We start from the raw sequence: 25959 nt of genomic DNA, 5'->3' as shown, positions 1-25959 counted from the left end.
CTTAGAGATGAAGTCACTTGTCCACACTAGCCGATGGTGGAGTCTGGCAGGAATCCTGTCGGGTGACCTCAAAGCTGAAGCTTGGCTGTGCTCCTTAAACACTCTGCCCCCCAGTCCCTGCCACTTTGAAGCCTTTCCTGACCCTCTCCCCCCAGCCTTGGCCGAGGCAGGTGACGCTGCCCGAGTGTTTACTTCAAAGCTGCTGTGAGAAAAAACACGAGGCGATGCTTGGGAAGATGATTTGTAAACCACGAGCGCTGCCTGGCGTCAAGGAGGTGGCTGGGAAACCCAGAAGCGCGGCGAGCACGGCCGGGCCGGAGAGCCCTGCCAGCATCGGCTGCCCCTTCCTGCCAGGAGGGTCTCGGGCCTGCTGGGAAGGGGCTGTGTCCGGGAAGGAGGCTCTGGAGCCGAGGGGGCTGCTCACGCGGAGCCCCCACCTCCAAAGGCGCGGGGGCCACAATGTATACATAGGACCTGGGTTTGAGTCCTGGCCCTGACGTTGGGGCGAGTCCCCCACCCTGCTGAGCGGATCTCCTCCTCCTGTGAACTGACTGACCGACACGGGGAGGGGAGCGTGAAAGGACTCAGCATGCCGTCTCTCCGGGGTCCGAGAGTGGGGCGCTCGAGCGGCCCTGAGCAAAGCCCTGGGAAGAAGCTGGGCCTGGGGCCTTCGCCTGGCTTGCCCGGCTCCCAAGAGCCGAGGAGCCATCCTGGCGCGTGTCCCCACCCCGTGCGCAGGGTCAGCTCAGCGGTGCCCCTATGCAGGGCCTCTCAACGCTGCCTTTGGTGGTGAACAAAACAGCCTTTGACCCACCCGCCCGCCCTTGCTTGGAAGCCGCAGGTTTAAGAGTATTTGTACTCCCTCTAGGCGCCTCCCCCCACCCAATTCCCAGTGTTTATTCATTTAATTTGGGATGACAGACAAAGATGATGATTTACAACCCAAATCTTCTTTTTTAAAGAAGTATTTCTGGCACCGGTTTCCAATTTTGCAGCCATACTTACAGGAGCTATTCTTAGACTTGTCGCTGTTTCCTTTTCAGAGCTCGCCACTGCCACCGGTCTTTATATAGACACCTTCTCCAGTTTGGAGTTTCTTTATATAGATGCCTTCTCCACTTTTGATTTTTAATCTGGATTCATCTCTTGGTCAGTGTGTTAGAGATCACTTCTTTGCGCAGGAAAGCAGAAATGCAAAGGGCTCTCGTAGGGTAAAAACTCACAGCTAAGAGCAGAGGTGGCGCGTACGGGGGGCGGGGGTTCTGGAGACGTGGGAGAGGGGCCGGGGGCAAGGCCAGGAGCGTGCGGACACAGTAGGCAAAGAGCCTCTTCGTGCAGGGTCAGGCTGTGGGCCTGGGTGCACCCAGGGCGCCTCTGCTGCGGGGAGATGGCGGCTCCAGGGTGGCTCTGACCAGCCCGTCCGCAGCCGGCAGACCCTAAAGGGACGCCTGTCAGGGCCGCGGGGCTCCGATGCCCTTGGCCACTGCTGTGGCCAGCCTCTCGAGAGTGGCTTTACTCTTTGACAGCAGCTTTTCCTTGGGGGCACCTGGGTTAACTTTTTAATGCGAAATTGTTCATTTGTTACCAGGGGTCTTAGAGTTGCCGCTGGGAAGGGCAGCGGACGGAGAGCCTGCGTGGGGTAACCGGATGGGACCCTAGAACGCCAGCCTGTGTCCCATCCGCTCCCGTCTTTATTTTCCCACCCAGAAGCTCCCGTTATGCCAATCTCCTCAGCTGTTTGCTTCTCCGTGAAAGCCTCAAAAATGTTTTTTTTTTTTTGTAATAAGGACTGCAAATCAACAGGCAATTAAATAAATGGCTTTGGTGCTGAGCTTGGTGCTGGGGACTGAATGATGGAAATGTGGTCTTGCCTCAAAGAGTGGACAGCCCCAGGAGGAGAAGCACACGAGCAAGTGACAGGGCTGCATGTTACACAGAAGCCCAAAGGCATGGAAAAGGGATCGACGTCCCTGATGGGGGAAGGAGGGCGGGCAGGCATTTAGGAAGAGTGATCCAGAAAACTGGATTAAAAGAGCAGTTTGAAGGCCCACAAGGTGGGCCGCAGAGTTTCTAAAGCAGCACAGACGGATGATGAACGGGTGTCAGCCATTAGGGAAGTTGGGGAGAAATGGCAAAGAAAAGGCACAGCCCTTTGAAGAGCTAAAGAAACAAAGTGGTCTTGCTAGACTGGGAAGCGTGCAGGTGTGTTTATCGAGCGCCTGCTGTATGACAGATGCTGGAGAGCCCACTTCGAGCAGAAGGAGCAGAACGCAGGCCCTGCCCTCGGGGCGCTTATGTTCTGGGGAAGGAGGCAGAAAGTTAGCAGGTACATGAGCAAATGTACACTTTGTCAGAGGGCGTCAGGTGGGAGTGAGTGCTCTGGAGAGAAATCAAGCAAAGAGGTGAGGAGTGCCTGGGGTTGGGGAGGCGTCACCATGTGTGAGCGGGTGGCCAGGGCAGAGACCTACAGGCAGTGCAGAAGCGAGCAGTGTGGCTGAGCAGAGACAGCCGGTGCAAAGGCCCTGCGGCAGGAGCAGGCTCGGCACAGTGGAGGAGCAGCAGGAGGCCTGTGTGGTTGGAGTGGAGGGTCAGGGTGAGAATTGTAAGGAGGGGAGATGAGAGCCTTGGGGAGCCGTCGGCAGTCTTGTGGACCATTGGACAGATGGCAGCTTCCGCTGTGAAGGAGATGGGACCTACCAGGGAGTTTTGAGCGGGGGGGGGGGGGGGGGGCAGTCTGGCTAACGGCTGAGAAGCCTCATGTGGCCGCCGTGTGTGGGGACTGGACAGTAGGGGCAAAGGCAGAAGCAGAGAGACGGCTCAGGAGTCTGTTTCATGAATCCAGGGGAGACACGGTAGGGGCTGGGACCATCGTAGTGGCCGGGTCAGGGAGACACGTGGTCAGAGTCCAGTTACATTTTGCAGGTGGACAGAAGAGACCCGGAAGATTGTTTGCAACGCTGCCACTCTCCCGGGAAGGAGGCTAACAGTGCGATTTCCTCTCTTTAGGCCAGCTCCTCGCTTCCTGCAAGAGTTTCTCTCAGGGACCCCCTGCTGCCAGGCACCATGACGGTGAGGGGGGCCGCACTGGCCCCGGATCCAGTGTCGCCCACGACCGTGGCAGCCTCGCCCAGTGTCTCTGTGACCCCTGAGGGCAGCCCCACGGCCATGGAGCAGCCTGTGTTCCTGATGACAACTGCCGCGCAGGCCATCTCTGGCTTCTTCGTCTGGACGGCCCTGCTCATCACCTGCCACCAGGTACCCAGGCCGGTCAGGAGCCTTTGAGCCAGAGAGCCTCTGAAGGCCCTCTGGAAGGATCCTAAGAGGTTTTCTAGCCCAACAGAGTATGAGGCCGAGCTCTGCTGCAGTAATAAATAAGCTGAATCTGGGGGTTCCACCAGGTAGAAGTTGATTCTCGTTCATGTCCCGATCGGTGCGGCTCAGGCCCCACTGTATGGCTCCCCCGTCCTGCAGCTTCATGGTGTCGTCCGTCTGACAACTGGTTGTGGCTCTTCAACCGTCTCAGTCCAGAAAGGACACGCGTCACTTCTGCTCACCTTGCGTGGGGCAGAACGTGTGCAGGTTACACGTGCAGCCTGAGCTGTGGGGGGCCCTGCGTGGACACATGGGCGCCAGCGGCCCCTTTGCAGATGAAAAACTTGAGACCTCGAGATGGGAGGGGGTGCTGGCCTACTGCCGCACAAGTTGGTGGCAGCACCGGGAGAGAAGCCAGGTCTCCTGTCCCCCCATACGCGCAATCCCCACAGGAGGCTGATGTGGGCCGAGACCTGGCTCGGCCGTCCAAGGAAGGAGAAGGTTTGAAGAGGGGAGGCTGAGCCCATTCGGGTCCCCGCCCGCTCCTTACCTACTGTCCTGGGTCCCTGTCCGTCCTCGAATGCGTTGGCTTCCAAGGCAGTTGGCTCGTAGCAGATGGGGAATGTTTTGTTCTCTTCCTCCCGAGCCCAGGACTCGGCGGGGCCAAGTGTGAAGTCACGAGAGTTGGGACGGGACTCTGGCTGCTGGGACTGAGGAGGGTGGCCAGAGCAGTTGTTGGCATTTGTGTGTGGCTTCTATTTTCCCCCGCTTTCTAAAAACCACGCTTCATTCTCCCAGCTTCCCAGTGAGGCAGGCAGCGCTGCCTCTGTGTAACAGATGGGAAAGTGAGACGCAGGATGACGTCACTGCAGCCGCTCAGCCAGAAAGCGCTTCCCCCTTCCATGGAAGCGAGGGTCCCGTCTGTCCCACACACGGGGTGGACGCTGCTGCCCTGAACCCCCTGGGACCAGGCCTCAGGGAGGCCGGGGTGGAGGCGAGGAGATGTAAATATCTCTTCTGTGCCACTCGCCTGAGGTTCCCAGCCCGTCCGTGCACACGGGTCCCCAGGGAGCTTATTATGACTCTAGACTCCCCGGCCATCCTTGACTCTGATCAGTGCAGCCTTGGGCATGCTCTCACGGTCCCTGTGTCTGTGAGTCTGGCCTGGGCACCGCTGAATGCGCCCCTGCAAGCTTTATGCGCCGTCTGGTTTGATGTTCAGAACAGCCCTATGGGGAGTTTCATCATCGAGGAGGGCGCTGAGGCTCGGGGTTCAGCAATGTTCACAGAGCTGGCGAGCGGCAGAGCCCGAGGGCAGAGAGGAGGAGGAGGGTGGCGGCGGTGCTGCCGTGATGGTCGGGGGGGGGGGGGGGGGCTGACTGAGCCCGCCCCCTTCCGCCCCCAGATCTACATGCACCTGCGCTGCTACAGCTGCCCCAACGAGCAGCGCTACATCGTCCGCATCCTGTTCATCGTGCCCATCTACGCCTTCGACTCCTGGCTCAGCCTTCTCTTCTTCACCAACGACCAGTACTACGTGTACTTCGGCACCGTGCGGGACTGCTACGAGGGTGAGGAGGGCGTGCGGGGGCGGGGCGGGCCGGCCGCACACCCCTCCCCCCGGACTCCCGGAAGCCCCCCTCCCCGGGTTCCTCCGGGGCCTGCCCCTCGCTTCTCTACCCACTTCAGGGCTTCCAGCCAGGCCCCAGTTGACAGGGGACAGCACACGTCGTAGCACTCTGCCACGGGGCTCCCACAGCCCCTTTACAGGTTACCTGCAAGCAGGGACCACGCCCCTGGGTCTCCTTTCTCAGTCCGGCATCTCTGATAGGGGTGAGCGGTCAACAAGTTGTCCGTTCGTAGATACGGATGGGTCAGGGGTTTAGCCAGGGGCCCATGGCAGGGCAGTGGCAGGGGCGAGCCTCCCTCCCCCACGTGCCTTAATTCTGAGGGCTTTGTCCCGGGAGCAGGCTCTGCTGTGCCACCCAAGAAAGCGACCCGCTGCCTTTCACGGGCCTCGGGTCTCGTGTGTGGTATGGAAGCTCTGGTGCTGAGCTCCAAGCACCGGCCAGGCCCACCTGCTGGCTGCCAGGCCGAGAGGAGGAAAGCCAGCCCCCTCGGTGCCTGCCTGACCGGCCACCGGACAGGGCAGCTCTCTGCGGGGGCCTGGCCACAGGCACAGGGAGCAGAGACTCAGAGCATCCTGGGCAGACAGGAGAGCTCATGCACAGGGCAAGGAGGGAATCCCTACTCTGCGGGCCGGGAGGTGCGGGGAGCCGGGCTGGGGGCTGGCCGCAGCCAGAAGAGATTAGATTAGATTAGATCAGATTCTCTTTTTTACTGTGGATGCACAAAACTATGACACGACTGGAAATTGCAGGTTAGAAAATCTCTCTGTGGAGGATGGGTGAAGGAGGGAGAGGCCAGAGGCCCTGAGACAGGTCACAGGCCCATGATCCCTGGGCCGGCATAGGCCGGCAGGGGTGGCGGGAGGGGGTCCTTGAATTCAGGATCCCCCACTCTGATGCCCTCTGCCCCTCCTGTCAGGGTCGTGCATTTTTCTCTTTCCTCCCGTATCTGCACTGTTGGTCTCAGGCAGAGTGACCAGATGTCAGGGTTCCTCATGTTGAGGCGGGGCAGCGCTGACCACGACCAGTTGTTCACGTCCCTGACTGCGCGAGGGCTTTGCCTCGGGCCCTGGGCTCCGTGGATATTGGAGTGCAGCGTGCTCACCCCCACGGAAGCGGAGTCTCCCTTCCTGTCCCACTTTGAACCTGTGTATCCCTGAGGTCTCGTGGGCCTCAGGAAGTGCCTTCGGACTTGGCAAAGAAGTGCGGGCGCCTGACAGGAGCGCTCTGGGCCCCTCCTGCCCCTCCAGCCACAGACCTCGCCCTCACCTGCCCCTCCAGCCCCACCCTCGTGGCCTGACCATGCGTGCCTGCTTTGCCCTCTTCTCCCTGAGTAGACTCCACTCCTGCGAGAGCAGGAACGGGCAGAGAGCCCAGGTGGTAGGGCCAGGCCAGGTGCTCACTCAGTCTGTATGTTTGGAGTGAATAAGGGACTTTATCAAACACCTGCTGTGTGCCTTGCATTCGCGTGGGGTCTCACCGAATTCCCGGGCTGGGATCCCTGCCTGGCTCTCGCAGCTGAGAATACTGAGGCCGGGTGGGGACCCGCTCCGGGCATAACTGGGGCTCTAATGTCTGATGTCCCTGGAAGCAGCAGAGTCCAGGGAATCCTCTGGGTCCCCGGGGAGCTGCCAAGGCTGGTGTTGAGAATCCTTTTCTGATCACCAATGTGTGCCCGGGGGCAGCCTCTGCCCGCTGGTTCCCTCAGAAGCAAGAAGGTGTTCCCTGCCGCGGGGTCCTCCCCTGTGTGGTCAGGGGGCCGCGTAGTCTCCCTCCTCTATGGGGCCCAGAAGACTAGGCGCCTGGCAGAAGAGGAGCCTCAGTACCACCCTCAGAGACAGATGGTTGGCTGGGTCCCCCCACCCCAGAAGCCTCTTTGTTCGGGCCCCTCCTGTCCCAGCCTTCCTCCTGGTCCACTTAAAGGTCCTGGTAAGAAGTCTGCCTCCCTGCTAAGCATGTCTCCTAGCAACGCTATTATCCCCCCGCCTCTCCACCTCTCCGCCTCTCCCAGGGAGTTTACAAACAGTGAGGCAGCTGCGGGGAAGTCCAGGCCGCCCCAGGGTTCACCAGCTTTAGTGTTTGAGTTGGTGGGCTTGGCCTTTTCTGCACCTCTGCTCAGCGTCTGGGACCCCCTCCCCTTGTCCTTTCATCTGCAAGATCCCCTGCGGAGTTGGCGATAAGAGTAGGTCCCTTAAAATTCAAAAAGAGGCCCCCCCCCATTCATTCCCCTCCCACCCTTCCTTCTCAGTACCTCCCAAACCCGGGAAGGGACAGGGGGGAACAGGAGTAGGGCTCTGCCGGGCGACCCCTATTTCGGAGCCAGGCAGCCCGCACCTCACTGGGCACTGCACAGATATTGGCTTTTCTTTTTACTTTTTTTCTTAAGTTTTTTTTTTTTTTTTTTTTAATTTTTTTTTTTCAACGTCTATTTATTTTTGGGACAGAGAGAGACAGAGCATGAACGGGGGAGGGGCAGAGAGAGAGGGAGACACAGAATCGGAAACAGGCTCCAGGCTCTGAGCCATCAGCCCAGAGCCCGACGCGGGGCTCGAACTCACGGACCGCGAGATCGTGACCTGGCTGAAGTCGGACGCTTAACCGACTGCGCCACCCAGGCGCCCCTTAAGGTTTTTTTTTTATGTTTATTTATTTTTGAGAGTGAGAGAGACAGAGTGCATGCAGGGGAGGGGCAGAGAGAGAGAGAGAGAGAGAGGGAGACACAGAATCTGAAGCAGGCTCCAGGCTCCGAGCTGTCAGCACAGAGCCCGATGCGGGGCTCAAACCCACGAACCGTGAGATCATGGCCTGAGCCAAAGTTGGACGCTTAACCAACTGAGCCACCCAGACACCCCGATTGTCTTTTTAACAAAATTAAAACAACTAAAAATTTTTTTTTTTTCAACGTTTATTTATTTTTGGGACAGAGAGAGACAGAGCATGAATGGGGGAGGGGCAGAGAGAGAGGGAGACACAGAATCGGAAACAGGCTCCAGGCTCTGAGCCATCAGCCCAGAGCCTGACGCGGGGCTCAAACTCCCGGACCGCGAGATCGTGACCTGGCTGAAGTCGGATGCTTAACCGACTGCGCCACCCAGGCGCCCCTAAAACAACTGAAATTTAAACTCTCATAGTGCACACAGTTGAAAGATAAAATGACCCTGACTCCTCCTCACTCCCAAGTTCACTGCATTTTCAACTCTGTAGACTGTTTTTTTTTTTTTTCCTAGAATAACCTAAAAATATGCTTATACTATTGTTTGTTGATCTTTCGGTTTTAGATAGTGCTACATAGTGACCTCCTATTGTACAAGGCTTTGATTTAGGCACCTTATCCCCCGCCCCATCCACATGCACACACACACAGTGCTCTTTTCTTCATTGTGACTAGATCACCGTTTTTTCTAAGTCTCCATTCAGCATTTGCTTTATTACCTGTCTGTAAATATTGATCACAGCTGAGCCTGAGTTCTGAGACTACATATCCCTGTATAACTTTCTATTTTCCTCTGGTTACTGCTTGTCTTGCTTTTTGGTTTGCTCTGCTGTGTATCTATCATTAATTTGTTCCCAAATGCTTCAGCTGAATAACAGAGAGAAACCTCTCCTCCGTGCAGACACAGCAGTGAATCTGTTAGCTCTGGGTTTCCCTTGCTGGCACTCCCCCGGGCCTTGCTTTTTTTGCTCTGGTCTGGACTGGCTCCTGTCTGGCCTCTTACCACTCAGCTTCTGTCCTGGGTCTCTCCATCACCATCATTCTGGAATCCTGCTTGTCTCCTCTGCTGAATCGCCTGTTCCCTGGATGCCATTTTTTCCCTTATTTGTGGTCTACTCCCCCTTTTTTGGTCAGTACATACCTTCCCAGAGCTTCCTGGCAAAAAAAAAAAAAAAAAAAGTGCCTGAAAAGCCTAAAATCTGAAAATTATCTGTAACTATTTTTACTGTATTTGGAGTTTGACGGGAATCCAGTTCTAAGTAGGAAATCATCCTCCCTCTGAATCTTGAAGACGTGTTTCCCCCTGTATTTTAGCTTTCAGTGTTGTCTGGGGAAGGTCTGCTGGATTCTGATCCTTAATGCCTGTATGTGACCTACTTTTTTAAGGCTTGCTTTTGGGACCGTGCCTTTATCCCCCGTGTTTGAGAATCTCCCAGGTAATGGGACGTTCCTCGTGCGGGGCATCTCCGTGTGGAAACCCCTGTCCTGAGGTTCTGGGCAATTTGCTTGTATGTTTCTTGGTAACTTTCCCCCACCACTTTATCCTCCCTTTCTGGAATTCCTGTTTGTAGGATGTTGTGCTTCTGGATTGAACCTCAGAATTTCTTTATAATTTTCGAGCTTTTTTTTTTTTGTTCTGTTTTCAAGGAGCTGTTGTTTTGGTTTGTTTTGTTTTAATCTTTACCCTTGAGCTTTTCTATCAAAGGCTTTATTTATTTATTTATTATTTTCTTTAATGTTTATTCATTTTTTTTTTAAACATTTTTTTTTTTTAACGTTTATTTATTTTTGAGACAGAGCATGAACGGGGGAGGGTCAGAGAGAGGGAGACACAGAATCCGAAACAGGCTCCAGGCTCTGAGCTGTCAGCACAGAGCCCGACGCGGGGCTCGAACTCACGGACTGCGAGGTCATGACCTGAGCGAAGTCGGCCGCTCAACCGACTGAGCCACCCAGGCGCCCCTAATGTTTATTCATTTTTGAGAGAGAGAGAGTGCTGAGTGTGGAACCTGCTTGAGATTCTCTCCCTCTCTCTCCTTCTCTCCCCCTCCCTCTGCCCCTCTTCCCTGCTTATGCTCACTATCTCTCTTTCTCTCTCTCTAAAAAAAAAGAGAAAATGGGGCTTAAAACTGCTGGCCTCCCAGTTGGGTAACGTGATGTGCCCTCTGCCATTTTTATGCAGGGGAGCAGCGCAGGGGGCAGGCACCAAATGAAGACTTTTTGATTCTGGGCCTGTTTCCCCAGAGAACAGTGTTCTCGCTTCCAGCCTGGGAGGCAAAAGCTGGGCAGGCTGAGTTGAGGGCGCAGATGGGGCAAGGGACCTGGCATCTCGCCCGTCGCATTCAGGCGTTGCCCACTTTCTGGCCATCTCGTTGCCCTCCGCTGAGCCATGTTCTCCGAGGACAGAACCGTCTCCACCTGCTCTGAAAGTACAAACCCAGTAGCTCCATGTGGAGACTTGTAGCTGAGTTTCCCGTTTGCACCCTCACCCACAGCCATCAGAACTGCCCAGCGTGTCCAGTTTTAGGGCTTCTCCGGGGTTCTCGTTGGCCTCCCCCCATCTCCGGGTCGGTGACCGCACTGTATCTTCCAGAGCTGTGGGCAGCATCTCTGGTCGGCTGTCTCCTTGTGCGTGAAGGTTTGTACTCTCCCCTCCCCCACCCCCCGACCTGTTCTCACTTCAGTGGCGTTTCACTGGAGGGGGGGGACAGCAAGTAGAACCGAACCCCGCAAATTGATGGCAGTATTGCTGTCTTCCAAGGTGGGGGTTGCATCTCAAAGAAGTAAATGGCTCACCCAGGGTCACATTTCTCCCATCTGGCAAGGGCTGTGATTCACGTGGCGCTAGGTTGTGCCATCGGGGCAGGGAGACAGAGGAGGGCAGAACGAGCCCCCTGCGTGTATGTAGTGCTCGTGCTCAGGGCGAGGGTAACCCCTAATGATGACTCTGAGACCGCCCTGGGGAGCTCTGTGATGAGGGGTGCAGAGGGGCCAGAGCTCAGAGGAGGGAGACCTGACTTCTCCCATCGCTTTATGCAAGCACTGTTTCCTTTCTTTTTTGTTCCTTTACTTTTTTTTATGTTTATTTATTTTTGAGAGACGGAGAGACACCGCACAAGCAGGGGAGGAGCAGAGAGAAGGGGGACGCAAAATCTGAAGCAGGCTCCAGGCTGTCCGCACAGAGTCCGACGCAGGGCTCGAACTCATGAACCATGAGTTTGTGACCTGAGCCGAAGTCGGATGCTCAACCTAAGGAGTCACCCAGGCGCCCCAAGCACTGTTTTCTTTTTTTTTTTTTTTTTTTTTTCAACGTTTATTTATTTTTGGGACAGAGAGAGACAGAGCATGAACGGGGGAGGGGCAGAGAGAGAGGGAGACACAGAATCGGAAACAGGCTCCAGGCTCTGAGCCATCAGCCCAGAGCCTGACGCGGGGCTCGAACTCCCGGACCGCGAGATCGTGACCTGGCTGAAGTCGGACGCTTAACCGACTGCGCCACCCAGGCGCCCCAAGCACTGTTTTCTTAATCCTGTTTGTGTAGCATTTCAGTTTTACCACCTGTTTTTCGGTACTGTTAGCTCATTCTCCCCTCCCAGTTACCTGGTGGATCTACAATCATCCCCATTTTACACGTGCGGAGAAAAGAATTTGAGTCAGTGAAGAAACTTACGATTACCTAGAGAGTAATTGCCAGAGGCCAGACTCACCCCAGGGTCTCTGGTCCCCAGAATTGCCCTGCGTGTCAGCCTGGGTGGAGGAGTGCAAGATGGGTTTCTCTGGTGGAAAATCATGAGCTCTGGTGAGGAGAGGAGATTTTACGTGCCTGGAAAGACACAGTTCAAGAATGATGCTTCATCCACCCTGTTTCAGATTTTGGACAAACGTTGCTTCCTGGAATCCGGCCCAAAGTGAAATGTCTTCCTAGGCAGAGAGAGTACAGCAGGGTCACCCGAACCCAGCCGAGGGCCACACACGCAGGTGTCACAAGAGACTCACCGGCCAGGGTGCTGCCAGGCACTCGCTGGCTGTGGTGGACCAGGGGTGGCTGTCCAGGGTGCTGCCAGAGCCAGCAATTACAGGAGCTGTCGATCAGAATGAAGAAAGGTATTGAGAGGAAACCAGTCAGAAGAGGCATCAGAAACGGTGATCTGGATGGCAGGAAGCAGCCGTAAGCAGAATTGAAAGGACAGAAAAGCCACAAGGGAGCTGGAGAGAGCTGCTGTTGGAGCAGCTCGGGGCAAACCCCCGGCCCACCATGGCTGCAGCGAGTGGCATCCATTCCTGTCCATGGTGATCGTTGAAAAAGAGGGGGAAGCATGTTCTGAAGCTCCTATTTCCTGAGCACAGAAGATTCTGGCCCAAAGTGGTCAGAATTAAGTTTTCCAGGGGCGCCTGGGTGGCTCAGTCGGTTGAGCATCCGACTCTTGATTTTGACTCAGGTCGTGATCCCAGGGTCTTGGGATCAAGCCCCGCATCTGGTTCCATGCTGAGCACGGAACCTGCTTAAGATTCTCTCTTTCTCCCTCTACCCCTGTGTCCCACTTGTATTCTCTCTCTCTCTAATTGAAAACACATATATTTTTTTTTTCAGTTTTTTTATTTATTTGAGAGCGAGAGAGCGAGAGCTTGTGAGCAAGTGGGGAAGAGGCAGAGAGAATCCCAGGCAGGTTCCGTACTGTCGGCGCAGAGCCCAACGTGGGGCGGCGAAGAAGGCTGGGCCACAGGGCCAGCCGCAGGTGCTGCAGGTGCGTGGAGGCGGCGAGTTTGGAACAGCAGTAGGTTGCCCCCAGGGTCACCGAGGTTCCGCACACGGAGCGTGGCACATCGGAGGTGTCTAGTGAGTGGTTACTGAACGGACAGACAGATGTGCCCGTTTTGACCTGTAGCGGGGAGCTTGTGAGGACTCCTGTCCAGGCAGCTGTGGGTTAGAGAAGCCTCCAGTGAGGAAAGAAGGGCCCGAGTCTCAGGGACAGAAGGGACCTGTAAAGACTAGGTCTCTTAGGAGTCCTTCATAATGTCTGCTAAGAGACTCCCCAGCCTCTGATGGCTAGCTTCCACTGGCACAGAGCTCACGACCTTTCATCTCTGACGATGGCCTGTTGGCGGTTGTTTCTTACATGAGGCCGAAAGCCTAGGATCTGCCCCCTGTCAGACAGGCGGGTCCCGTCCGACTCTCTGGACCACGTCATGTCCTTTATATGAAGAGAGTGACCGTCTCTTCATACGGTCTTTTCTCCGGGCCTCAAGGCTCTAGTATGATCTTGATTTCATCTCCATCTCCATCTCCTTTGCTCCTGCCTGTGTACCTTTGCTCCAGTCCATTTAAGATTTCATAGCTAGAATGGAGCGGAAAGTTCCAGGTGCCTGATGGTCCAGGGCAGGACAGAGAGAAGCACCATCCCTTCCCTCATGCCGGATGCTCCCCCTCTAGACCGGAGGGCCTGGTTTGTGGGTCCCTTGGTCGCTTATGTGTCCGCAGGGCCGAGCACAGAGCCTGGCACCAAGCTGTCGTTGGTATTTAGGGAGGCATAGAGTCACTTTGTGTCTCTGGGGCAGAACCGGAGCTGTGGTCAGAAGGGCAGGCGGGCAACAGCCTGTTGCCTGAGAACTGCACTGCTGACCCCCAACTCAGCAGTTTTGCTCTTCTCAGGCCCAGGGCCGGCATGTTTTCATGTTTGTTCGGGGGAGGGGGGCAGGCGGGGGGGGTGGCGGTAGTAAAGTTGTCCACTGCAGACACCCTTGCTGGGGTGGGGGTAGTGTTTTGCCTAGCTCTGTAATTTCCTAGGAGGGGGTTGATTTGTGCAGATGGTCAATGGGTGCTGATGTGGGCTGTTTGAGTCATCTCGAGGAGATTCTATCTCGTCTCCCTTCTCTAAGAGTGCATTATTGACTCACTGATGATTCTTGAAAGGAAACCGTCAGCGAATTGGTATTTTACAGACAAGCTGGCCCTAGAGCACTGGTAAAAGGTCAAGAACCTTGCACTGAGAGAGAGAGAGATGGATGAAATTTGATGATTCGAGCCAGTCGAACGCAGGGCTGGCTGTGGATAGACAGCTCAGCCACGTTAACTCAGGAGGGTGCTGACGTGTGTTGTGACACAGGAAAGGATGTGAGCTCAGACACCAAGGTCCTCTCAGGAGTGGGTTACAAGACGGCCTGGCTTTGGAGGGTGGTTCCGGGCAAGGGGGCTGATGAGCCTCTGCCCCCGTGGCTTCTCTCGAGGGTTTTTGTCTTTGGGAACCAGAGTCTGATTGCCTGGCGCGGGCGCAGCTGCGCAGCCCAGGAGGGGTGAGCTCCGTGGGTGCAGAACGGGGTGCAGGCCCTGTGCCGGCCCCGCCTGCCCACCTCTCCGAGCTTCACCCCAAGTTGAGGCCCACGTCTGTCTGTTTCTTCTTTCTGTGCTGATTGAGTGTGAGTGCCAGGCCCTCTGGTAGTCAGGGGTAGGCCGCAGTTCCTGCCTGCAAGGACTTTACAGTCTCGAAAGAGCAGTAGGTAACACACTGTGGATTGCTCAGTGTGAGCTCAGCCTTACCAGAGGAGTCACACTCGGCCCTTTCCTCACAGCAGCCCCACAAGGAGGGAGCTGCTGTTTTCCATGGCTTACAGATGACGAAAGCAAGGCACAGAGCACTTAAGAAACTGCCTGAGGTCACACAGCTCATAGGCGGTGGAACCGCCGTCTGTACCCTGGTAGCCTGGCCCCAGGGTCCACGGCTGTCCTGCTTCATTATGCTGCCCCTGAACAGGAAGGATCGGACGGATCAATAGGGAGACTGTGGTGTGCGGAGCGAGCCGGGCAATGGACAGAGGGCTGCCAAGGGAGAGGTGGCACCTCAGGGCCTGCCCCTGGGAGTTAGCAGAGGCATCAGAACAGGCTGCCACAGAGGTGTGAGAGCCCATTCCACATCCTGGCAATTCCAGGACTGGTTTTATATCTCACACACACACACACACACACACACACACACACACACAGGCATGCATGTACATACACACATATGTAACTATATGCACACTTACATGTGTATGTACATGCACACATGTATGCACACACCCACATACATATATGCACACACATATAATACACATATGCACACATGCACATATTGTGTGCACATATATGCACATGTGTACACATGCACAAACATGTGCACGCACGCACACATGTATACACATATGTGCCCACATTATACACACGCACACATATACATATATGCACACACATATACATACATGCATATACACAAATATACACACATTTATGTATATGCATATACACAAAAGCACATGTATACACACATACATACACGTAAATACACATACACACGCGTATATACGTGTACACATGTATATTATATACCCCCATATACAAATATGTATACACATATATGCCCACGCATTATACGCATGTATGCATATTTTTACAACACACACACGTATATACATATATATACACACATACATATATACACACACATATGTATATGTATACATTTACTATGGCTGCATAAATAATCACCCCAGACAGACTAGTGTAAAACAACCATTTCTTTTGTTCATGGACAGTGCAGTTCAGTAATTTGAAAAGGGCAGAGTGGGGATGGTCTGTCCCTGTGCCTTGCTATCTGGGCTTCCACTGGGGGACCTTCAGCTGGGGTGGGATCCGAAGTCCGGTTCACTCATGTGTCTGGCAGTCGATGCTGGCATCGGCTGGTCCTCAGTTCCTCCTGCGTGAGCCACCCTGGGTAGTCTCACCACGTGGGCTGGCTTGGCCTTCCTTGAAACGTGGTGGCTGTGTCCAAGGGCAGGCATCTCCAGAGAAAGAACCAGACGACAGAGGCCTCCTCTAAACCCCAGCGTCAGACGTCTTGGAGTATCGCCTCTGCTGTAGTCACCGCAGTCCCCCAGATGCAGACAGAGGGAGGAAGACCCTGTCTCCCCACAGAGGGGTGTCAGTGTCCCAGGGTGTGGCCATCTTTGGGAAGTACCATTGGCCACAATGTAGCTGGACCCAGCTTGGAATGGACACATCCAGTCTACTTGGCCTTGTGTGGTTTTGGACATTAGCAGACTGCTGTCAGATTTGGCTTGACGCCCACCCTCTTTTAGCCCCAAAGTTCTTGTCACTGAAGAGTGCTTTGGGGCTCGGTGGAGATTTCTGCGGTCCCCACATATCCGGAGCTGCTCCCATGCCAGGCAGGCAGCTTACAGCGCCCTCCGCCCCATCCAGGGATGCTAGCCCTCACGGAAGACAAGCAGGTAAACAGTACTGGCCACCTAGTGAGCACTGCTGACTGCCAACCCCTCTTCTGAGTCCTTGGCGTACTCAGACCACCTGGCAAGGCAGGTACCTTTACTGTCCCCATTTAACAGATGAGGAGACAGAGGCACAGAGAGGCCCACAGCTAACCGGTGGCAAACCCGTGTTGCAAACCCTCTGCGGTGTGTCCATAGAGGGACGGTCACAGCACAGTGTGGTGGGTGCTGTGGGCCGTGTATATTGGGTGCTACCCATCCCAGCTGTGAGCCCTTAGAAGGTTAGAGCAACTGAGTGGTAGCAAGCACCTCAGAAACACTCCTTTTCCCAATTGCTGGAGGCCACTGTTTGCCTCTAGCTCTGTCACCAGGCTCGGATGTGCTCCAGTTCAAGGTAGTCCCGCATTAGTGCCGAGCGCGGTGTCCTGCTCTGGGGAAGAAGTGGGCCCCTTCCAGGGGCCGCAGTCCAGTGACAGCAGTCAGGGATCACTCTCAGCCACACTGTGGGGCGGGAAGTACCGCACAGCGTCTGCGGATCAGCAGTTCGTTGGGTGAGAACCCACCAGCCTCCGTGGCGAGGCCAGAGACTTCTCAGGGGGTCTGATAGGTTCCACGGGGACCAGGAGCATGGAGAGAAGGGCGCCCCAGGTAGGGGGATCGGCAAGGGCAAAAGCATGGAGAACATCATAGCCTGCCGGGAAAGAGGGGTATCTAGTTGCTGGGAAGGGTGGGCGGGGGCCAGGTCGCTGTGGAAAAACCTTGAACGCCAAGCCCAGGGCTGCACCAGGAGCCTCACAGCCTCTGTACTACGGGGGGACAGCAAGGAGCAGATGAGAAGGAACCCTCTGGAGGCAGGGCCACTGGTACCCACCCTGCCCTTCCTGTCCCCTCATCCCATTTGGACCCTCAGTCCATCCTTTGCTGGATGTTCTGGAGTTTCCCCTGCTCTGCTCAGTCTTCCTCCTATGCCTTTTCCCTCTGGCGGCCTCTGCTGCGTTCCTCCTGCTCCTCTCCGCTCTCCCCGTCCTTGCCCCCGGTGCGTCCCCGGGCTCCTAGCACCCGGCAGGCTGCAGCCTTCATCTTGCTGGCCCCGCAGAAATCCTCTGACCAGGAGACCCGCTCACAGCGTTTTGCTAGAATTGTAGCATGGACGACATACTTCTGTGCCGTCGGTCACTGTTGCCGAGTTGTGTCTTTGCGGTGACATCGAGCCGCATCCAGAATGAGCCGGCCCAGCTTCCCACGACGTTTGTGCACCCGCAGAGTTGATGGTGACGTGGGCACACTATCACATCACTGCAGGTTGCTGAACGGACAAAGGTGCTCCTGTCTCAATCTTGTAAAAATTTCTCCTGAGATCCCTCTAGAGAATGTTCTGTGCTTCTTGTGTTGTAAAACTGTGATCCGGCACCACCCAAACGGAAACGTGTCTGAAACTAACAAGCAGTATGAAGCCAGTACCCGTTGAACCCCAGAGTGTGCCCGTGGCTGGCTCCCACCAGCCCTGTCAGCCCGTCCTGGTCTCCCGCTCCTGCGGCGTCCCCACACAATCCGGAACTTTGTGCCGATTGCCTCCCTGTGTTTCTGGTACGATCAGCAGCGTCATGTGCGCGGCCCGAAACAACGTGACTTAGCGTTGCCTGATCTCGGTCACAAATGGAATCCCTGTGTGGGTCCTCACGTCCCTGCGGCCTTGCTGCCCCTGACTGGGGCGCTTTCGTCTCCGCGGCTGTTTAGAATTCCACTATCTGTTTACCCATCCTGTTGATTTGAGTGGTTTTCTCTGGACGCTTTTCACAGCCTTGGTCATCTATAATTTCCTGAGCCTGTGCTATGAGTACCTCGGGGGAGAAAGTTCCATCATGTCAGAGATCAGAGGGAAGCCCATCGAGTGAGTATGAAGTCTCCCTGGAGCCCCCCACAGCACCCCGTTTCCTGGGCCTGTCCTGGCGTCAGCTGGACGCACGGACCGCCTCTGCCCTCGACCTGGCTTTGAGGTGCCCCGCCACACTTCCTGAGCCACACTGTTCACTGGAACCTGGGGGAGGAGGGCCTCTCTCTCTCTCTCTCTTCCCGTCCCTTCCCGTCTGCCTGTTTTTCCCTCTGGCGGTTTTTCCCTTCACTGCTTTTTACCTTGGTTTGTTGCCGCCCCGGCCAGCGTAGCCCCGCTCCCTCGAGCCCTCCCGCAGGCGCACACACCTCCCTTTGTCTCTCCGTGTGCTCGGCCTGGGCTCTGTGCCCCGTTCCCAGCCCCGTCCCCTCCACCCGGACTCGTGTGTATGTGAGGGAGGGCGGCCTTCCCCAGCCCCACCATTCCTGAGTCCTGGCTGCCTGCCCGCCAACCCCCTTCTCCGCCTGTCTCTTCCAGGTCCAGCTGTGTGTATGGCACATGCTGCCTCTGGGGAAAGACTTACTCCATCGGATTCCTGCGGTTCTGCAAGCAGGTGGGTGCCCCCGCGGCCGCCCCGGGCAAGGGTTACCGGCCAGGGACCGGGAGCCCCGGGTTGTCAAGTGGCAGAGGCGGACGTAGGGCCCTGGGGACCCACTTGTGGGGCCGCCACCTCCCAGCCCCGGCACCCACTCCCCACGCTGGCAGGAATGCACGCGCGTTCGCAGGGTGTGCTCCAGGGGGCAGCGGCGGGTGTCCTGAAGATGTCTGGAACGGCCGTGGGGGGGCGCGAAGCGGTCCCATCCTTTTGCTCACTTGGACCAAGTCTCGGTGGCTGGGGGGGAATCGGAAAGCGCGTGGGGATTCTAGAATCTCAGTTTGAAACCTCTCCTCAGCTGCGGCTGGAGGCCAGGAGGGCTTCTGCGTGAAAGACACATGCCAAGACGGGCCTGTGCAGTCTCTGGTCTGTTCCCCATGTCTCCGTTGGCAGACCACCAGCTTCCGGTTTCCTCGGCTGCCTTCCCTGTGGTCTCGAGTAGCCTGGGCGGAGGCAGTGTGGTGTTGTGGTTGAGTGCATGGGCCTGGGTGTCTGCCCATCTGAGTTTGATTTTCAGCTTTTCCTCTTGACTGTGTGACCTTGGCTAAGTTATGTAACCTCTCTGAGCCTTACTTAGCTAGCTTCTCCTTCTGTGAAATAGGCATGATGATACTTCTTGAGGGGTGGTTGAAGGAACAGGTGCGGCGGTGGGTACAAAGCAAGCGACACAGACTGGCACGGAGCCCGCTGTCTCTTGTTCGGAGAGGTGCCACACCTCGCCAGTATGACCTCAATTTAGTCTCCCCTTTGGTGCCAAGACCTCTGCCAGCCCCTCCAGCGCCGCCTAGAGAGTAGTCGCAAGGGGAGATGAAAACCACAGCTGATCACTGTGGCCACCAGAGGGCTGGCCTTTCCGCTCAGCTCTGTGCAGGGCGGGTGGGGGCGGGGGCTGCCTGCAGTGTGGACATACCCACAAAAGCACCTACCTGGACGTACCAGGTCTACACTGCTGCTTCCAGCTCTGCCTTCCCTTGGGTGTTCTAGATCCCCAGTCTCCCTCCTGGGCCCGGAGGGCAAGAGTTAAAACTGTCCTGGGGTCACGGTGGGTGGGGCCTTTCAGAGCCATTGTTTACCAGCCTTCCAGCCGCCCAGGGCCCAGCTGTGACTCACTGCCTTCTTTGATGAGTGTATTGTGTACAAAGTTTTGATCCCATGATCGCTAGCTTGCGTAGCCTTGTTATAAATGATTCCCCAGCCCTGTGGGTTCGGGTCGTCCTGCTGACTTTCCTGGAGGTGGCAGGGAGAGGTCGTAAGAGGAAAGAGGATAAAAACAGCACCCCTTTCGCTTGGGAGAAAGTTTCCTCCCGAGAAACGCAGGGCCAGCGCCCAGTATCTGAATCTCCTGGAGAGCCGGTTCAGGGTAGAGACTCTCTGGCCAGCCACCCCCACCCCAGCCTGACAGAGAAGGTCTGTTAGGGAGCTCCGGGCCCGGAATGTGTTTATAGCTCCGCGGGTGGTTCTGATGTCCAGCCTGGCTGGGAACCACTGACTGATTTCGGACCCGATCCAGGGGTGTGGTTGAGCGAAGGCTCTGCGGCCTCTTCTGCCCCTTCAGCTTCTCCGTGCCTTGGTTTCCCCAGCTGACCAGGACGGCACCGGCCTGTTGGCGGGCTCTTAATTCTCCCTGGGCACAGACTGCTGCTCTTTCCTCTTCCCCGAACGTGCTGGTCCTGCTCCCTCAAGGTGTGAGGGTTGGCTGGTGGCAGCATCGCACCTCTGTCCCCGTCACACGTGCTTCCCCACAGCTCAACCCTCCCCCTTCCCCCGGGACTCCCCACAAACTGCACTCAGGTCCCCGACGGGGCAGAAACTTTGGGTTCAACAAGTTACTGTCCCTGCCCCAGGGTCCTTGCCTGGCTTCGAGCCACACTGGCTTCTCCTTTTTTTTTTTTTTTTTTTTTTTTAATGTTTATTTTTGGGAGAGAGAGAGCGGGCGGGGGGGGGCGGGGGGGGCGCGGGGCAGAGAGAGGGGGGCAGGGGGTCCGAAGCAGGCTCTGCACTGACAAGCAGCGAGCCCAATGTGGGGCTCAGACTCACAAACGGTGAGATCATGACCTGAGCCAAAGGTGGACACTTAACCAACTGAGCCACCCTAGGTGCCCCTGGCTTATCCTTTTAAAGCTGCTCCCACCTCTACCGAAGGGGCCTTGTGGTTTGGCCTTAGGTTTATTGATTTCAAAAGATTGGTGATTTTGGTGGTTTTATGGGCCCCCTGGGTTGTCCTGGAGTTTACTGGAACCTCTGTAGGGCCCTGGGAGGACCCGGTTTAGGAATTCTGCCAGTGGCCTAGCAGATCAGTGGAGGCCTTTATTGAACACAGAGAGTGGGGAGAGCTCCCAGAAGACGCTGCTGTGTCCTTCAGCCCTGCGACGTGGCGCTGGTTACATCCGTTTACCAGTGAAGTGGCCGCTCAGAGGCTAAGTGACCGCTCACTTGAGCTTCCCCAGATGGTAGCGAGGCCAGGATTCAGACTTGGATTCGGGACTCCAGACCTTGTGCTTTGGGCTGGTCCCTTTGTTGTGCTCCTGGAGGTCCCCTCCAGCCCCAGGGAGACCCCCAGCTCGGCATAAACCAGCATGGGGCCAGGAGCCAGACCCGGGGGTGGATGAGGAGGCCTCGAGTGGGACCCTGGCCCCCTTTCTGCCCGCTGTTCATCACCAGCATCTACCTGCTTGCCTGTGTCTGCTCTCGGCCTCTCCGTCTCTATAGGAGCTGCGTGCTCTGCTGTCCTCGTCTCTCTGGCACGTTCCTTCTGACCCCTTTTCTGAGGAGCCCTCTCTGCTGATGGGCTCTTCTGTGCTTCTACGCCCCTCCAGTGGCTGTCCTCCCTCCCTCCCTCCCTTCCTTCCTTCCTTCCGCTCGCACAACTGCCTTGCTGACCCCCATAGAATCTGTCTCCTCTTCCAGAAGGCAGTCCCCTTGGGGCAGGACATGGGGCCCCCCCACCCCGCCCCCCAGCATCCAGCACAGGCCGAGCTGGCCGGAGGAGTGCTTGTCACACAGTTCCTTCACTCATCCTCAACTCTTGACCTTCTCCCCCAACAGGCCACCCTGCAGTTCTGCGTGGTGAAGCCACTCATGGCTGTCAGCACCGTGGTCCTCCAGGCCTTCGGCAAGTACCGGGATGGTGACTTTGAGTAAGCAGCGGGTCCCCCTGAGGGGCGTCGGTGGGGGGAGGAGTGTGGGTGCAGGAGTGGGTGGGCCTGCCCAGAGGCTGATGCCCTGCCTCAGGGAAGGGAGCGGTTGTAGACTGGCTGCATGCCCATGACCTTCCTTAGAGGGGAGGCCAAGCACAGCGCGGCCCTCCTCACGCCTCCCTGCACCCCCGAGTTGCAAGGCCCAAGCCTGGCAGTGACAGCCATCACGCCCGGCCCCGCCTGCAGCCCAGGAGCCAGCCCTCCGCACACATCCCCTTCACGGACGGCCTACAGAGTGGTGCCCCAGGGGTGGGTCAAGAAGGGACAGCGACCACCCCCAAGGCAGGGAGCAAGAAGGTCCGAGCCCTGAGAGGCCTGTCATGAGTCCCCGGGTAGAAGACTTCTCCCACGCGGATTTCATTCCGTTTTGCGGGTTAGTGACGGTGCCCGCGTACCCAGGCCCTGTGCTTGCAGGCGCTTTGTGCAGACCCGCTGTACCCCGCGTGATGGCCCCACCGGGGCAGGTGAGCAGACTGAGGCTCAGAGGGGGACGTGACTTGGCTCAAGAGAAAAGAGCAAAGCCGAACTCTGTGTCACTCTGACGCCTGTTGCCTGACCGTCGGGACGAACCCCCGCCCCCAACCCTGGTGCTGTTGGCTTCCGTGTTGGTGTCCCCACCAGGAGCCTGGGCACCAGAGCCGCAGGCCTGCAGCCTGGACACACCTGTGAGCAAAGCAGAGGCGGCAGGGCCGGCTGCACCCCGGGTGCACACCCTTGGACGCCTCCCCTCCTCCGCCCCCTGATGTTTTGGTCGCTTTGAGCCCTTTCTCAGTGGCTCGTGGGGCACAGCTTGGGGGCCACTGCTGAGAGCCGTGGGGTTTGGCATACTGGAGGGGTAGAGGAGGGAGGGAGACCCCTTGTCCCTCAGAAAGCTCTGTCCAAGCCAGAGAACACTCCGTGTTCCCCACAGTGTCACCAGCGGCTACCTCTACGTGACCATCATCTACAACATCTCCGTCAGCCTAGCTCTGTACGCCCTCTTCCTCTTCTACTTTGCCACCCGGGACCTGCTTAGCCCCTACAGCCCTGTCCTCAAGTTCTTCATGGTCAAGTCCGTCATCTTTCTCTCCTTCTGGCAAGGTGAGCCTCTTCCCAGTCCCTGTGAGGCCAGCCCATGCTGCCCTGTCCCCTAAGATATGTCCCCTCCTCCTGCTCTTTGTCCCAGTGCCCATGGGGCCTGTGCTGTCCCTGGATGATCCCAGCCTGGAGCCCAGAGGGTCTCTGTCCACTGGGCACCTCCTGGCCATGGGGGACCTTCGGTGGGGCCACTTCATGGATGGGGGACCCAGGGAACCCCATGTAACTGGTGACATCTCAGTGTTGGTGGCCAGCAAGTAGCCAATAGAGTGGGGTTTCCTGAGGCCTCAGCTTGGTGTTGGCATCCCTGACCCAGGGGGGAGCAACCGTGGACCCCGGCTGTCATCCTTCCTGGCGGGAGTGACATTCGGGCAGTGCTCCAGGGAGGAAGGGGGGACCAGAAGAGGGGTCCAGTCTAGGGCCACATGCCCATGCTTCCCCTTCCAGGCATGCTCCTGGCCATCCTAGAGAAGTGTGGGGCCATCCCCAAGATCCACTCGGCCCGCGTGTCTGTGGGCGAGGGCACCGTGGCCGCCGGCTACCAGGATTTCATCATCTGTGTGGAGATGTTCTTTGCGGCTCTCGCCCTGCGGCACGCCTTCACCTACAAGGTCTATGCTGACAAGAGGCTGGATGCGCAAGGTATGAGCCAGGGTCCTGGAGATGACTCCCCGGCGGGAGAAGCCTTCCCCGGCCCTGCCCCAGGGCCCCTCCTGCCCCCCAGTGTCTGACAGGTGGTGACAGGTCAGGCGTCTCCAGCTTACTTGTGGGAGAGGGGACACAGGTCGAGGCTCTCCACCCCACCCCCCGCCCCCAACACAAGGTCGCAGGGATGTCCTGGAAGCTGGAGACCCACCTGTCTCTTGCAGCAGGCCTGGAGTATGGAGACCCCCGAGATGCTACAGCACAATATCCCCACGGGAAGGCCAGGGTGGAGACCCTAGAATAGACAAGTTCCTCGGGGCTCCTCACGCCAAACGCGGCTTTGCGTTCTGTGCTGTAATTGCCTCCTCTCTAAAGTTCTTTTTAGCCCGGTTTACTTCTAAGAAACACGCTCAGATGGTAATCGATTTTAACAGCTTTCTTTTTACACCTGCCCATCTTCCTCTTTGTTAGAAGAGGTTGGCACCCGCCGTTGTGCATTCGAATGCCCCGGAGACCCTTTCAGAATCCCATGTGTGAGCCCACCCTCCGAGATCCTGCAATATTAAGTGGTCTGGGCCTGGCGGTAGGGGGTGCTTCCCAAGCCCCCTGGGGCCTGGGGTCAGGGGACCTGCCTCTGGCTGCCGCTGGGCGGAGGGGGGATGGCCAAGGGGGGTGGGAAGAGGAGGCCGGGCTCGCCTGAAATGACTTCTGCGGGTCTGGGGAGGGGAAGCTCCTGGTCTAACACGTCCACCCGGAGGTTGGGCTGCTGGGCGGCTCCCTTCCATGTGGCTGGAGGAGAGAACCCCACGTCCCCAGGCCTAGCACCCAGGCCCACCACAGGCCCCGGGAGTGGGGGTGGGGAGGGCGGCAGCAGAGCCCCTCGGCCCCCTCCCCTTCTTCCTGGCTGGAGAGAGACCCGCTAGATGCCTGTGGACTGAACCGCACACCGGGTCGCTCAACTCTTGTGCGCCCGACCGTGTTCTCCCAGCACGCTTGCCGGCCGAGGGCTGTAGGCACCCCTGCTCGGTGCCAGGCGCTGTGCTGGCCGTGCCCCACTGCTGCCAGCTGGTGTCCCACCCGCTTCCCGCTGGGCCCCCCCCGGAAGGACCTGGCAAACACCCACCCAGTGTTGAGAGCGATGTCCCTTGGACTTGGTCCCGAAAGAGCCTGTGCCCTTAGGAAAGTCAGCATTGTGCCTGGAGCCTGGGGCCATAGCAGAGAACCCTTTCTGGACCCTTGAGGTTTAAAAGGCCCACGTGGTGGCTCTGCCGTGGCCCTCTTCCCACCCACTGCTCCCAGACATCCACCCCAGCGAAAAGGAGCGTGGCTAGAAATCCGGCTCTAGCAAAGACCCCAGGCCAGCCCTACCGGGGAAAGGCAGGACCCCACCTCTGTGCTGGGCCGGGGCCTGTTGCCCACTCGCTAACCCCTCAGTCCTCCAATCAGGCTTGGGTCTAAAGCCGCCTCGACTGCGGGTTTTGCACAAGTAAGCACCCCCCCACCCCCGCCACCCCCCACCGGAAGCGCGAGCCCTGTGGGAGGAGTCATCCCTGGGAGACATGCCCTGCCAGGTGCCAGGCTCCAGGGGGCAGCCGGGGCTGCCCGGGTGCTAGGTGGGGCCTGGCGGGGAGGCGGGAAGGGCGCATGGTTCGGTGTGCCGGCCTCGGTGGTGGGCAGACGGTGTGACTCAGCCGTGTCTCTTGTCTTCTCTATTTCTCTGGCTTCTCTCCCCCTCCCCTCCCCTCTCCGCCCTGCTTTTGCCCCGGGTTTGGCCGCGGGCAGTACCAACATACGGCCCTTACGGTAGGTTCTGCTCTCGGTCTACGCGTCTGTCCTGCACGTCAGTCCTGGTCACTGTCACCAGCATGCCTCTCCCCCTAGCCCCTTCTCTGTGTCCCTGTCTCCCCGACAGGCACCCCCTGGGCAGCAGAGCTCAGAGCACCTGCCTGCCGAGGGCTGCGCTCTGTAGAGTTTGCCTGTTCCACTCTGGTCTCTCATTGTTCCGGAATGTGCCCTGCCGGGTTCCGGGGGCTTGCGAATGGGAAATCTGTGGCCGAGAACGTGAAGGTGGAAAGAGCATGCCAAATTTGAATTTTGAGACCCGGGCTTATCCCTTACCTCTAGGTTTTATGGCCTGGGCCAGTTCTCCCCCCCTTAATTCACGGGGACGGTTCCTTAGAGAGGGAGTCGGGAGGAAGCACGTCAGGGCTGGCGGCTTCCGCCCTCTCGGAGGGGAGCCGGTGAAGATTTACGTCAGCCCCTCTGTGGGCCCGGGCCCCTGGCCGCCTGCCCTGACAGAGCTGGTCAGGCAGACTCCGGTGCCCGTCCCAGAGTGGAGCTGGGCCCCTCCCCCAGCACGCCGGCCTCCCGGGGGCACGCCAGGCTCCTCGTCTGCCGGATGCCATTCTCCACCCTGGGTCCCTTCCCGCCAGCCGGGCTCACGAGCCTCCGGTGGCCGCTTAGCTCAGCGCCCACTCTGTGCCCTGGCCAGAGAGCCATTCCTTTGCCTGTGCCTCCTTGTGTCCGGGACCCCGTTCTCTGCTGCAGGAGGGGGCGGGTTGGGTGACAGAGCCTTGGGGTGGGGGTCAGTCCCCGGACCAGGGGCCTCCTGCTGCCCCAGCCCCTCACCCCTGCCTCTGGGC

The 25959-nt window shown here is 57.7% G+C and overlaps 1 protein-coding gene across 2 annotated transcripts in view; it reads left to right on the top strand.

The window, feature by feature from the left end:
* Positions 1-25959, top strand: part of TMEM184B (transmembrane protein 184B) — a 49887-nt gene that overhangs the window by 21390 nt on the left and 2538 nt on the right. Inside the window, exons 2-9 of one of the 2 annotated variants that reach the window (XM_045466069.1) lie at positions 3007-3255; positions 4718-4883; positions 17713-17803; positions 18281-18356; positions 21444-21535; positions 22506-22675; positions 23120-23314; positions 25100-25120. In XM_045466069.1, coding sequence (XP_045322025.1) covers positions 3064-3255; positions 4718-4883; positions 17713-17803; positions 18281-18356; positions 21444-21535; positions 22506-22675; positions 23120-23314; positions 25100-25120 — 1003 coding nt within the window. In that variant the 5' untranslated portion in view covers positions 3007-3063. The remainder of the gene's footprint in view (positions 1-3006; positions 3256-4717; positions 4884-17712; positions 17804-18280; positions 18357-21443; positions 21536-22505; positions 22676-23119; positions 23315-25099; positions 25121-25959) is intronic. The other variant, XM_045466070.1, reaches the window with a different exon arrangement.

This window comes from Leopardus geoffroyi, chromosome B4 (assembly GCF_018350155.1).
Source record: "Leopardus geoffroyi isolate Oge1 chromosome B4, O.geoffroyi_Oge1_pat1.0, whole genome shotgun sequence".
Taxonomy (NCBI): Eukaryota; Metazoa; Chordata; class Mammalia; order Carnivora; family Felidae; genus Leopardus; species Leopardus geoffroyi.
Note: the sequence above shows the minus strand (reverse complement) of the source record. Positions and strands in the feature narration are given on the sequence as shown.